Raw genomic sequence first — 15761 nt, 5'->3', positions numbered from 1 at the left:
GTTCTCCATTCACAATGCAGTTGATATTTTCAATGTTTCTGTCTATTTTCATTGTCCTTGTCTTGTTAATGTTGACCTTCATACCATATCTATTACAATAGTTATTCAATTGAGTCAGGGAATCTTGCAGACTTGTAGTGGATTTATTTAGAAGTATAACATCATCTGCATAAAGCAAAGAGCTGACATTAACACCTCTAATTTTGATATCAGGTTTAATACCACTTTCTTTCATAATGTGATCCATATAGATAATGAATATGAGAGGGGATAATGTACATCCTTGTCTGACACCATTTTTAACATTAAACCATCTTACTGTACTTCCTTCAATTCTAACTGCTGACTTACAACTCAAATAAAGACTAAGTATTGCTTGATATAATGCGCCATTGACACCATATAACTGTAGCGTATTGAGTAGCTTTTCTCTTGGCACCTTGTCCACTCTAATAGTATATGCCTTTTCCACACCTACAAAACTTAAATACAGATTGGCAACTCCTATAGGTAGAGATGACCTTGCTAATGCTTCTGCCTGGTATCTCCACTTGGGCCTGGCTCCCACTGAAGAGACCTCAATAAAGGTCGAAACTAGTCTGGGTAGTGGCCCTTCCCTTAATGCATTACATTAGACATAAACGCAAGGAGATGTTTTGCATTATGGGAGATACTGATATAGGAGTGATGTTAACTTGCTCCACCTTTGCAACGAGTTGCCCGGTGTTGTACCACCTAACCCCAGTTCTGAAGATATTTTCAGGCCCAAACTTTGTTTGCTCACACTTGGATAAAGGATTAAACTAAATTTATTATATTAAATACAGATCTTTGTTATTTTCCCATGATTTTCAACTATCTGTCGTAAAGTGAAAATCTGATCCTGACAGCCTCTATTTGGCCTGAATCCAGCTTGTTCTTCACCAAGCTTCTCTTCCACAATCCGTTTCTCAAGTATACTTGCATATATCTTATCAGGAACTCTCAGTAATGAAATACTTCTTAAATTCTCACATTCAGTTTTATTTACCTTTTTTATATATGGATACTATGAGAGCTCTACTCCAATCATCTATAATTCATCCCCATGGTGTTAGTAATAACCAGTCCATTTCCTGAGCAGAAATCCAACAGGTATTTGCCATTATTATTAGCTTTGCTCTTTTCTCCAAATTTTCCCAAAATATTTTTGTATGTCTCACAATCGTTTCCTACTGTGCTATTTAGATCCCCAACAAGGACCATCTTTTTCTTTTTCGTTGTGTCAATTGTTTTCTCTAAACACTCAAAAAATTTCTCCCCTTCTACCTTAGTAGAACCTTCTGTGGGTCCATAGGCACAAATAGTTCTCATTGTCCTGTTCCCCAATTCTGATATTTGCCCACATCACTCTACTTGAGACTGCCTGGCTGTCAAGATGATTAGCCTCATATTTAGTGTTGAATACTAAGCATCAAAAAATTCCTCCACTTCTACCTTAGTAGAACTTTCTGTGGGACCATAGGCACAAATAAGTCTCATTGTCCAATTCCCTATTCTGATATTTGCCAATCACTCTGCTTGAGGCTGCCTGCCATTCAAGAAGATTAGCCTCGTATTTTGTGTTGAATACTATGGCTACTCCTTCTTTTCCTTGATTGTCATTACCTGAATATAACATTTTGTATTTATTGCTCAGAAAGATCTCACCAGTGTTTGTCTTTTTTGTTTCGGTCACTCGTATTATGTCGATCTGGTACTTATCTAATTCTTCAGCTAGTTCCATTTCTTTGCCATTCAGGCTTCTTATGTTGATAGCACCGATCTTTAGCTCTGGTGATGTTGAGTTGGGATGTGTTTTCAGATTTGTTCCAGTAGCAGACTTTTTGCTGTTTGCCGTTCAGTATCTATCTGGATACTGAACGGAAGAGGATGGGCTGACAATTTGGGATTTAGCCGACCAAATTGTTTTCTTATTGGCTTAAACCAAAATTTCAAATGATGGTACAACATGACAGAATTTCATGCTGGCTGGGGCCTTGTTTAACCAGGCAATGCCCCAGCCAGCATGAAATTCTGTCATGTTGTACCATCATTTGAAATTTTGGTTTAAGCCAATAAGAAAACAATTTGGTCGGCTAAATCCCAAATTGTCAGCCCATCCTCTTCCGTTCAGTATCCAGATAGATACATAACAAGGTGTACCACAAGAAGGTGAGGATTGGACGTTAGTTTAGAAGCCCTGGTCGGTTCTCTGCATTCCTTTTGATGTCTATGTGGAGGTCTCCTCTCAGTTATATTGCTTTCTCTCTTAAGAACCCAAAATAAAAACCCATGTTTGCATAAATGTTTTTGGAAATTTTATGCATCTTTACAATATCTCATGACCAGCAAGGTAAGCATGATCTGCTACTAGAATTCATTTTACAGAAATATGGTTATATTTACTTGATTTGTAATGCATTTGAATTAAGTTGGTAAGAACATGAGAAGCATTTGATTAACAACCATTTACTATCCAACTTCAACCATAATAATGGTTTATTTGAAATAAAACCATCAGATGGGGGGGTGGGGGACTTGATCTGCATAATTCTTGATTTTGTATACATCTGCATTCTTTATTACCTTTGCAAATTTCAATAAACCACATACTGTAAAATATGTAACCTTGTCAAATGAACCATTGATGAACTCAAATAATGTAATGAATGGCAACTATACTAGGCTATATGTGCTGTCCATAGGCAATGTTGATTTTCTGGATAAACAAAGGTCATAATCAGAATATTTTCCTTATGGTAACTTGGGTGATTGAATACTCCAGGTATTGTGTGTATTAAGTAACTGATTACCATCTAATTAAAAAATTTTTTTTTTTTTTTTCTTCAGATACAGCTCCAGCACCACCTCCACCCGTAAACGCTTGGGAGAAGCCCATAACTCATACCCTGCGGTCTCATTCACCTAGCATTCCAAGTTCAATAACAAACAATGCCATATCATCTACTTCTTCATGCCCAAATACTACTATAAGTACGAGCAGTAATAACACATCAACTGTAACAACTGAAATTCAGGCACTTACTTCATCAAAATCTAGTAGTTTTGATCGAAGTGACCAACACGATAGTGGTATTGACGTAAGTGATCAACCAGCTTCTGCAGCATCTTCACAAAGATCTTCTCCTAGCAATGACTGCAAAATCATTCCACCAAAAAATTCTGTGTCATCTGGAAATTCGTCAGCTACAGACAGTTGTACAGATATGGTGAGTTAAACTATTTTAGTTTTTGAATTATTTAGTTTTCAAGCAGTTTATAAAACCACTTCTTATATATATAGAACTCATTATTATATAATTTATTACATGCAAGAGACTGATAATTATCATTTTTCTTCATTTAAAGGGGAGGGGGGAATGCTAACTTTAGATACCTTACGACTAAGGATTAGAACCACCTGAATTTAGTTTTTAACTTTTGATGAATCCTAAATTCAGTTGGTTCTAAATCCTCATACTTTGCAAGAAATTCACTTTTCTTTCATTTTTCATAAACCTTTAAAGATGCTGGAGTTGACAAGTCATATGCTCATACAAGTAGAAAAGGGATGTTTTGAAATTTTGTATAATATTCTAGATTTGAAATCTTTATAGTAGAAGTGCACAGGATAGTATATTGTTCTTGACATTAAAGATTATATTCTATTCTCATTTTCAGACATATATATCCAAGCATGTGTTTCGTATGAGTCAGCTGGTAGCAAAATCAACTTTTAATGCAGAGTTCTGCTGCTAAAAGTTGTAAATCTACAATACCTTAGTGTCAGTACCATGGGCAAGCTACTGATTAGAAAATTCTTGAGGACCAAACTTAGAACTTTCAATCCATTTATTACCAGCCGCTAGGAAACAAAGCTGTGGTCTCAAACTTGGATGTAAAATTCATTGTACACCTGAAAATAAAATCATTACAATAAGTAGCTAGCTATGATAAGACCTCATGATCAGATAATAGTTTACATTATGAAAAGTTATAGCCTAGACTTTTTTTTTTTTAGAAATATCTGTGGAGATACTGGAGCTAAATAACAGAAATGAAGGAGCAATTATATCCTATTTGACAGACAAAAGGCACCAAAGCTGATTGTTATTCTGATTAACTTAAACTATTTCACATTTTTCTGAAGATGTAATTTGCACCTCAAACCTTACTATTGTAGCTATTCTGGTGCTGTAGACAAGATTCTCAGCAGATTGTGATGAGACCATGGTCGTATTGCCACTACCACTCCATACTACTACTCCAACTCTCCTTCATTCATGAATAGCAAAATATGGGGTTAGTGCAATTATACACCAGTTGGTTGGGAAGTCTCCTGGTGTACTGACTTCAAAGTTGGTTCTGTATGCTATGTGGCAGGTGGTGTTTTTGGGTTGTCCACATTGTTTGCATGCCCTTGATATATCTTACTCACTGCATGAAAAAAGGTAGAGGAAAGGGGAAGTTCCACAATTTCTAAGTGTCATGTTTTTTTGCAATCAGGGTTAACTTGATAACTGGACAACTTCCTCCATCTGAACATAATGCCCTGTATGTGGATGACTTCATCATCTCCTGTCATTCATGTAATATTGGGGATCATAGATAAATGGTTGCTGCAAGTTGTTGAACTTCTTTCTAAATAGGCACTTGTAAATGGGTTTAGATTTTCACAGCAGAGGACATTTTTTGCTGCAGACATGGTCTACATGTCCTGATCTGGAACTCAGACTAAGGTGAACGTTATAATCATAGCTATATTGGAAACCAAGTTCTTGGGACTTGTATTTGACAAAAAATTTTCTTATTCATCCACCAATTGCATGACAAGTGCTAGTCAGCAGAGAACATTTTTCTCACCATAGCTTCCACCTCTTGGGGTGCCAACAGATGTTCTTTGTTCTGTTTGTATCATGCTTCTGCCACAATCAGCACTATGATGGTTGGACCACCAAGCAATGAAAACTGCAACTGGACCTTTCACTTTGAAGTAATTGAACTATCATTGTTGATATCAGCAGTTGTCTGCTAAAATAAATTCCTTGTCAAACCATCCTATATAACTGACAGTTGTTTTGCTCACCTTGGGAGAATTTGTACAATATTTATCTGCCAATGTCCCTTTGGTTTGCAAACAAAAGCATCCCTAGAGGCTCTTGGTAAGAGTAGACGACATTGCAAAGATGCCACCAAATACACCACTACTGCAGCGTTTGTGCGGACTTCCTTGCAACCTTTCTTTGCTGTTTACCCAAACTTTCCACCTCTAATGGCCTACCAGTAGCTCTTTGAAGTTGCTTGTAGACTGTCAATACTCTGATTTTATATCTTTCTACACAGATGGTTCAGACTTAGAGGCTCTAGTTGTAGGTTTGCAGCTGATTTCCCAGACAACATATCTACTCGTATCCCATGAGAATGTTGCAACTTTATTGCTGAGTTGCATGCCATAGAACTTGTATTATGTATTCAAACTTATGAAGCTCTCTATAAAGTCAATAAGAAGTTTGTGCCTCCATAAAACATCCAGTGAACTCTTGTGTCCAATATCTTTATTATGGAGGCCACTTTTGGATCTGTGATTGTTGAATCCCAAGCACAATGTTATGATTTAAGGGAAACAAGGCTGCAGATGATGTATCTAGGTCAGCTTGTTTCTCCATCTACATCCCTTATACTGATTACAGGCAGTTCATAATATATAAAAAAAACTTATTGCAGTGTTTATTTTTTATACTGTTTTTATATTCCCTTTTTCTACACTTCTTTGTTTACTGCATCTGGTTTTTCCGTGCATGAGATGCTATTTATTTGTCTTGTGACAGTAGATCCTAAACCAAATCAAACTATGTTTGGGTGACATTCTTGTTGAAACTTCATCATGCCAGCAACATTCAGAAACTGAGCAACCTCATTGGGGAGAAAATACCAAATAGGGTAGCATCTCATAAAAGACATCTTTTAGATGTGTGATGTCAGGATGGGATCTCTTTTTGTTCAGAGTTTAAAGATACGATCTTTGGGATGGTCATCATTACAACAAGGATATCTTTACTTTTGACACATCCAGACCTCCATTTGTAAACGCTGGATATGTGTACAGTCCTGTTATACTCTAAATCTGTAATCCAATAAGATTTAAATGGCAGAAATATGGTATTGTGCAAACTGTCATGGCTCTACCAATCTGTGACTGATGTAGTAGTGGAGTATGATAATAAATCTTGCCTACTCCCATGTATGCTAAAGCTGGAAGGATGGGAAAGATATGGAGGTGTGAACAAATTGAACTCTGGAAAATGAACAAAAATTGTATTAAAGTAGCTGATATTACCACAAGAAAGAATATACAAGGATATTAGAACATAAGTTACCTTTATAACTTTGCTACTAGTATGTTCTTTCTTGTGATTATATCGGTTGCTTTAATATCATTTTTGTCTGTGTTTATCAGAACTTTCCAGCCCCCCCCCCCCCCTCACTCATAGACTAAACAGTAAAATATTATAGAATGCAGTGAGGAAGCTAACATGTGCAATACCTATCCTGAAATCTTAAGCACAGAAGGTGGTAGGTAATACACACACACACACACACACATCATTGGCATCACATACCCATTTCAATTATGCAACCGGCACTACAAAATTCATATCAGTTTGGCTGCTGTATGGTTGCATTTTTATCGATGTATAGAAATTTTAAGAGTGCATAGCACATCAGTGTTCATCTTCATTGATCTAATGCAATTAACTGTAGAATAACTTTGAATACTTTAATTTATCAGTTAATTGTAACCAAGTCTGTGCAGAGTGGGGGGACGATGTGTTTGTTTTAAGATATATTAGAAAACAAAGGAGAATGCTCTATTTGGTTAGTATTTTTGAATTACTCAAAGGTGTAAAATTTGGAAGAGGAGGACGAGCATTACCTCCTTCAACTACAATACTGTTTCCCATTATAAATATGGGCAAAATAGTTATAAATTTATCGAAAATTATATATTAAAAACTTGTCTATATTATATATAAAAACTTGCCTACCGCGTCAGTTCACACTTCATGCACTCAAAACCGATGAAACTCAGAAAACAAAAACAGAAACTCATAACTAATGACAACGTTCAATTGGATTGCTTGACACAATAACCAATCTCAGCCTCTATCTAGGTGCTGTTGTCTCAGAGCTCACCCAGCCTCACCTTCTAAGTGGTTTAAAACTACTAAAATGGTAACAATTTGACGTGCTGCATCTTTTCAAAAGGCTCAAAAGTGTATGAGGGTTGTTTGAACAGTTTGTAAAAAAATAAGTTAAACACATTTTTTGGGTGGGAAAAATCACCTTTATATCTCAACATAGCCTCCATCGAGGTCTACACATTTGGTCCAGTGAGTTTCCAATTTTTTCATCCCATCTAAAAAGTAGGATTTGTCAAATTGTGCAAAATAGTCATCGACATCCCTTGATGATATCCTCATTTTGGAACAAGAAATCACACAGGGCCATATATCCGCAGAATACAGTGGATGTGGAACCAGTTTGAACCTCAATTCGTGCAATTTTGCCATTGTGATTGCCGATATGTGGGACGGTGCATTGTCTTGACAAAAGAGCACTTTTGTGCACCAATCTTGGCTCATTTTCTTCAGCTCTTCTTTTAAACGGTCCAACAATGACACATAATAGACTCCTGTTATTGTCTTACCCATTTCCAAGTAGTCTATCACGATAATTCCTTGGGAATCCCAAAAAAACAATGGCCATCTTCCCAGCTGACAAACCAGGCTTTGCTTTTTTCGGTGCTCTTTTGCCAGACATTGTCCACTGTTTTCACTGTTGCTTGGACTCAGGTTGTAGTAGTGGATCCAAGTTTCATCTACAGTCACAAATAGATGCAAAAAATCCTGCGAATTGCGATTAAACATTGCCAAACACTGCATTGAAATGTCTTTTCTCATGCATTTTTGATTGATGGTCAACATGCCCTTAAAATCGCCGCACCCATTGCACACACGTGCAATTTTTTTTTGCAGGATATTATACACCCATTCAGTTGAGATGCCTACAATCTCAGCAAACTCCCGCACATTTACTCAGCAGTCTTCCATAACGATACCATGGATTTTGTCAATAATTTCCTTCGTAGTGACCTCAGTCTAGTGTCCGGAGCATGCTTCATCTTCGATGGACTTACAACCACGTTTAAACTTGTTTATTCAAAAATAAATAGTCTAATGCTGTGCAGAGTCCCCATGAACTGCATCTAACTCTGCTTTGATCTCTGCCACCGTCCACTTCTTTAAATAAAAGTGTTTTATCACTGCACGAAACTCATTTTTCTCCATTTTTATGAAAAATGCTAACACGGTCATTTTAAATGTTTGCCAAATGAGAACTACACGTCGCACGTGACTAAATTTTGCCAGGGGTCATGGTGAAACTGGTGTGAATGAAGTGTCACCATCTATTGGAAATTTACCAAACTTTTTCAAACAACCCTTGTATGTATTTTAAATGGACACCTGGGTTATTAATGCGAATGTGATGCAATTTTTATTCGTCGTAGTGTCCTCTTCATGAAGCATTAGTCTATTGTGTTTACTTTTTAGGAATCACGTGAAGTCTGGAAACAATTGGGGAAGTCTTTAATAGGAATAAATGCAAAAATGTAATATAATATCGGTGATATTATATTACAAGCTTTTTATTTTGCTATTTGGTGGATGAGCACAGCACACCTAGCACACTTTGAATATTCGCCCCTGACTTCTGTATCTACTGAACATATCAAATGATGCATTAAACATATATTTTTCCAAAGGAAAAGATGGACACAAGCCATACAAACGTGAGGCTTGTGTCCATTTAAGGCATTTCCCTTAAAATGTTTATCTGGATTCTTCTGCAGAAGATGTATTAAAATCTCGTGAGGACCCTACCTTAGGCATATCACTGTTATTCTTAATAACAGAACTTGAGATAGACCTGCTCATGGAGGAGTCGCTACCATGGGCAACCATACCCCCCTTTTAATCTCTCTAGTTTAACACTCTGGGAGTTGCAGCCATCTGCCACTCAGTAAGATCTCTTATTAAAATATGTTCCAATTTATTTATCATTGGGTTCTGATTTAACTCAGATCAACCTTGATAGTCTGATATTGCAACTATATGAGTACCTTTTAATGGACAGTGTCCTGTGGCGGCCAGTACAAATGAGTGAAGCTGTATTTGTTGAACAGAGAGGTTATCTCTCTCTCTCTCTCCTTAATAGCATATGTGATACTTTATTTCATGTGCCCACCTGCTTGTATTCTGCAATAAATCTTACAGTGGTTTTACCATTGTAAAATTTATTGCAGAATTCTTGAAGCAATCATCTAAACACTCAATTAATGAAAGAGTACTATATGTCTAGGCAGCAACAACTGCAATTCCAAAAACTGTTTCCACAATAACCATAGCCATGGGGAAATTACAAGCAGCCAAAAATTAAAAAAAAAAAAAAAGTTAAGACCGTGTGGGGGGGGGGGGTATATTTTGGAGATATTCTACTACAAATCTTGTAGCTTTTTAACATGCTTGGGGATATGTTACATCATATGTCAGTTATGCAACTGGTGTGTACGTTTTTTAAGGATGAAATCTGTAAAATGAACAGTAGATATGGAATATGGCATTTGTCTGTTATTTGGAACATAACGGATGTGTGGTTGCTGAATCCCATAGCATTTGCAGACATTTAGGGAAAGACTGGCAGAATTTTGGTAACCACTTTGTACATTGAAAGAACAAAGTGTGCATGTGAAAAGGATTATGCAAGCCGTGGGCTTGAATATTGATGTTACCTGCACTAAACACAATTGTATTCTTCTATGGCAGGTGGTTTGCTACATTTTACAGTCTCTGGCTGTGCTAGTTAAGAAATTCACTAACCATCATCTAGTTCTTCCACTAACTATATGGGAGATCTTGAGATAAGGTGGATGAGATGAAGAGATCTTGGACCTATGTCTGATTTTCTTTATTTTGTGGATTTTAAGGTACCAGAGATGGTTCTTGTGATAAGCTGTGTTCATGACAGTTCTAGTGACTTTGAATCCAAACTGCTGAAGAATAGTTTGCAACAGGGAAGACCAGAGTCTGAGACTGCTGTTCTAAGAGTCAGCATTACAACACCAAGTTGTGTCTGTCATCTTGTTTAGGATGTTGTTCCTGGTAAATAACTTATAGTTTTTACCAAAAAAACTAAGTTCTTGGGTGGGAGGGGACTGTCAGCTCTGTGACCAGATGTAATGTGGTGAACTTGTGGGATGCAAGACAGTTTAATGAAGTGGTAAGAACAAATTTCAGTATTATTTGTATCTACAGTTCATTGATGGTGTTGGTAATAAATGGCACTGACAAAACAATAAAAACGATAATCCCTGCTTTGGGGGTGTTAACTATACAGCAGAATATAAAGACCAAACATATGAGAAAAATAACAGATCATAAGTATCTGAAGTTTTATGTTGGACATAAACTAGTCTAATCAAGCATTGAAGACAATCAGAAACAAAGATGAAATTCCTGGGACATTATTGGATGCATAACAAATGGATTACTAATGTATTAGTAGGAAAGATACCAGGGGAAGTGAAGAGGGCAGCCATATATATATATATATATTCTTAGAGGTGTTATAGAATCAGAAGACGTTCGACCTGAAAGAGAAGTCTCCATAGTGACAGGGATGTCCCTTATATTATGGTGGTAAATTAATTATGAACACTTGTGAATTTATGCACAGTGCAGATAAATTTTTAATTTTTTAAATGTCATTTTTATTAAGCTTTTCAGCAATTAATTGCACATTCCAGTAATTGTATCAGTGGATTAAAAAGAGATTCAAAAATAGAACTAGGCCTTAGAAATTTGGTGGGAAAATTATTATATACTTGTTTCTATGGGGTCTAACTGATGAAAAGTCCTTTTCCAGTCATAAAAATGCCTCAAGACTTCCCATAACTTTCTTTGAAAATATTCACCTCAGATGCATTCATTATCCACAGCTTATTTCAGTGTTTAAAAGCTTTCAAACTCATCTCTCAGGAAGCCGAATACGGGTTTGGTTGGGAAGCATGTTAGGTCTGATTCTTTCTTTTAAGGTTACATGGTGGTCAGCATTCATAGTGAAGAATTTATGGAGACACAACGTACGTCTTAAAATAATTACTTTACTTAACATTAAGCAAGTAACAATTGATGTTTCTACTTCTGTATTGAGGTCATCAGGAAACATACATATGTACAACATATAAGCTACACTATACAAAAGTAAAATGAAATGAATCAATGTTTGTTAATCATTTATCTTAGCCTGACTTCTGGTGAGGAAAAAAAAAAAGAACTACATTAAACAATTTCTACAGTCCTTTGATATTGAGATTTTCTTCTATCAGAGGTTCTAGTTGCTATATGGGTTGAAGATCGGTCCTCCACTTTCTTGGAATAATTAGTCCATTTTTGTTCAGATTTGGATGGTGTTTTAGCATTTCACAAGCGTCTTTGAATTTTCTTTCATACCAGGTTTTGATGTAGTGTGGTGTAGGGACTTGGTGCCTTTCCAGTCAATTCTGTGGCATGTTGGAATGTATGGTCTGATAGGCCTGTTTTACCATAGTGGTGTTGGATTCTGATTATATAGAGATTGAAGTAATTATTATTTGTTTCAGAATCCAACATGATCTTCCATCACATAGGCAAAACTTGTAAATATTATTTAATGTAAATCACTTATTTTACAATTAAATATTCATATAACTACCTTAATTTTGTCTAATATTAAATTAATTAATCAAAGATATATGTATTAATGATGAAAATACTGTATTAAATATTATTAAGTTATTTTATTTATTACTATGTTAATATTATAGAATTTGTACTTGATAATTTTAACTGCGTATTAATTGAAATGTAAATATTCTCTATTTATTTCTGTTATAGAAGTTTAGAGTTATGTAATAGCTCAATTTTATTATATTTTATTTGTTGTCATGGAGACGCATGAAGAAGCGAGCGCGAGTGGAACAGAGTGTGAGCTAGGACAAGGATAATAAAAAAAAATTATATAGAGGTAACAAGAGAGAGTTGGAACGGAAATTTTGAAGTGAAAGGAAGCAAGGGTATAAACTAGAGAGGTGGAAGTAAATAAAAAGTTCTCAAGGTCAGAAGTTAAAGGGGATAATAATTATAAGCGAAAAAAGACGAAGTGAATTTTATAGTTAGCTGAAAGTAAAGTCAGCAGTGATAATTAAAGAAATTTAATGCCGCAATCAGATAATATGAAGAAACTGGACGTTCAGTGAAGAATTCTGATTAAACCCAGTTAATGTAGAATTGCGACTTAATTCTAAATCGCCCTAAGCAGAACTGCACAGTGTTTAATTATTTAATGAGTGGTAACAAGGATAATCAAAGTACCTTACAGTTGATATCCATAGTCGTGAAGCGTGATTAATAGTGTTTTAGTTATAACTGCGGAGAAGTCTTATAAATGTGTTCTTAAGTGCAACAAATATATTTTGAAAGTTATTCGCAACGTAATTGATGTACTAGGAACTGTTTCTGGTAAGCACTGACATATTGATCATTTTCAATGTATGAAGAATTGAATGTTAGTTACGCTACGTTTAACCTAACTTTAACTGTGGAAATTCTTTGCGAATGAGAATTTGAAAATAAGAATTGTTGAGAGATATTTGCAACAATTAGTGCCTGTGGTGTTCTTTAAGCGTATAGCATAGCTGAGAACTGTGTGGAAACCATTCAGATGGGAAGTTCTATTGTATTTAATTAAGTGTAGAAATTTTGTGGCTCAGAAACCGAGAAAGTGTATGTAATGTTTGGAAGATTGAACTAATGTGATTGACTTGACCTAATATTTAACTTTATTCTATTGTTTAAAATTAGAGGTAGAATTTATGTATGTGTCATATAGCTTATATTAAATGTTTTATTTTGTTAATCTAATTATTGTGTTTGCCTGAATTCCTTTTTATTGCACCGTTCATAAAAATTCGAATCTTGCGGGAATCCCAAGTGGAAAATAAAATACCTCGGCCAGAATGAATGAGGAGACTGCTAACTAACTAACTATGAATTGATCCTGCTATTTTATATTGACTAATCTAAGGATAGAGTGGCGCAGTATAATAGAAATTTCTCTACCCTTGGATTGGTGAGCAATTTACAATTAGTTGTTTTTTTTATGAAAGTGACTTGTAACAAGATGGCGGATTCGAACATGAAGAAGAGAACGTCACGACAAATATTTTGTTGCATCCTACTTCGTCTTAATCTGTACCTCGGATCCGACATGTTATTTACTACGATGTTCTTAACCTAAAAATAGTTGCTAATTCAAATATAGAGAAAATTTATATTTAAAGACTGCGCCACTCTATATCTGAATTAGTTCAAGAATTGAAGAAAAATCAACCCTCAACTATTTCTCCTTAATATATATACTGGCCGAGTATATTTGACTTACTTAATTTACCCGCTTTGGTTCGAATATTTTATGAATGGTGCAGTAAAAGAGATTCAGGCAAAATACAACTTTTGATTAACAAAAACAAACATTTAATATAAGCTATATAACACATACATAAATTCTACTTCTAATTCAAACAATAAAAACAAGTCAAACATTAAGCCAAGTCAATCACATTAGTTCAACCTTCCAAGCCTTCACATACACTTTCTCAGCTTCTGAGTTACAAAGTTCCTACACATATATAAATATAATAGAACTTCCTATCTAATCAGTTTTCACACACTTCTCAGTCATGCTATAAGTTCAAAATATCGCAGGCACTAATAGTTGAAAATATCTCTCTAACAAGTCTTAACTTCAATTCTCAATCACGAAGAGTTTCCACAGTTGAGGTTAGGTTAAGCGTAGCGTAATTAACACTCAATTCTTCAAGCATTGAAATAATACACTAAGATAGTCCTTACCGGAAATAGTTCCTAGTACATCAAATACGTTGTGAGCAAACTTTTAAATTATTTTTATTTCACTTAAGAACACATCTACAAGACTTATCCACAGTTATAATTAAAACACTATCAATCGCGCTTCAGAAATCCAGACATCGACTGCAGGGTACTTCAACTATCCTTGTTACCACTCATAAACTAATTAAAACACTGTGCGGTTCTCCTTAGGGCAAATCGGAAATAAGCCGCAATTCTAGACCAACTGGGTTTATTCAGAATTCTTCCTTGAACGTCCAGCTTTTTATATTATCCGATTACAGCATCAATTTCCCTTTTATTATTACTGCTGGCTTCACTTTCAGCTAACTATAAAATTCACTTCGTCCTTGCTCACTTATAAAAATTATCCTCTTAACTCCTGCCCTTAAGAACCTTTCATTTACTTCTACTTCTCTAGTTTATGCCCTTGCTTCCTTTCACTTCCAAGTTTCCGTCCCAACTCTCTCTTGTTACCTCTTATATTTTTTTATTATTCTTTTTTCAGCCCTCGCTCTGTTCCACTTGCGCTCGTTTATTTCATGCATTTCCACGACAACAAATAAACGTAAACATTTTCGCTAACGTTACATAAGGTTATACCACTACATTCAGTTATTACATAACGTTAAACTTTCACAAACAAGAATAAATAGAATATTTGCATTTCAATAAATGCGTAGTTAAATTACAATTACAAGTTCTTATAATATTGACATAACAATAAATAAAATAGCTTAATAATATTTAATACAGAATCTTATTACTATTAACACATATCTTTGATTAAACAATTAAATATTAGATATAATTAAGGTAATTACATGATATCAAATTATAATTTAAGTTATTTACATTAAATAATATTTACAAATGTAGCCTTTGTGATGGAAGATCATGTTGGATTCTGAAGCAAATAATAATTACTCTAATATCTACATAATCAGAATCCAATAGTGGAGATATTTAATGTGGCGTTTGTGTTCATCTTTTAGAGATTCTATATCAAGCATATCCCTTATTATCTAACCCATATTTTCTCTAGACTAATTTTGTCATTAACATACAGCAGCAGTGGTCCAAGCACAGACTGTTGTAATATCTCACTAGGTTGCCCTTCTTTACTTAGACTTGATACCTCTCTATATATATATATATATATATATATATATGTATGTATGTATTCCTGAGCTTCTACTCTGTTATGGTACATTTTAAAAATAGATATTTAATGACTTTAAACCGAGAAATGATACAACTAGTTTCAGCCTTTTACCGCCTTCATCAGGTATCCACTAAAGGTAGAACACAATAATAAAAATTGAAGTTACAAAAAACTGAGAATTACAGGCAAAAATGCAATACATAAACAAATAAATCTGGGATAAATCTGAAAACATTTTTTGCTGCAGTGATAAGTTTGAAAGGAAAATTGTAGAATCCAGGGAAATCCTCCTTTATCCTGAACATTTGAACAGCAATTTAAGTTACAACATCCCTGATAGCCATGCTGAAGTTGTTCAATACTGGCGTTCACGAGAACTTACAAGCACGCATGCAATAAACAATCCGCGCTGGATAGAACAACGTAAAAAATACGTTATGTCAATTATGTATTGCATTTTTGCCTGTAATTCTCAGTTTTTTGTAACTTTGATTTTTATTATTGTGTTCTACCTTTTAGTGGATACCTGATGAAGGCTGAAACTAGTT

General features: G+C 35.0%; 1 protein-coding gene across 4 annotated transcripts in view; it reads left to right on the top strand.

Annotated features, from left to right (window-relative positions):
- The window catches only part of LOC150092429 (uncharacterized), a 366960-nt gene that overhangs the window by 292768 nt on the left and 58431 nt on the right, over positions 1-15761 (top strand). For all 4 annotated transcript variants that reach the window (XM_090415095.1, XM_090415093.1, XM_090415094.1 and 1 more), the window contains one exon: positions 2872-3251. In XM_090415095.1, coding sequence (XP_090271221.1) covers positions 2872-3251 — 380 coding nt within the window. The remainder of the gene's footprint in view (positions 1-2871; positions 3252-15761) is intronic.

This window comes from Typopeltis vanoorti, chromosome 26 (assembly GCF_054136105.1).
Source record: "Typopeltis vanoorti isolate ZY-2024b chromosome 26, IOZ_Tvanoo_1.0, whole genome shotgun sequence".
Taxonomy (NCBI): Eukaryota; Metazoa; Arthropoda; class Arachnida; order Uropygi; family Thelyphonidae; genus Typopeltis; species Typopeltis vanoorti.
This window is presented reverse-complemented; position numbering and strand designations above follow the sequence as displayed.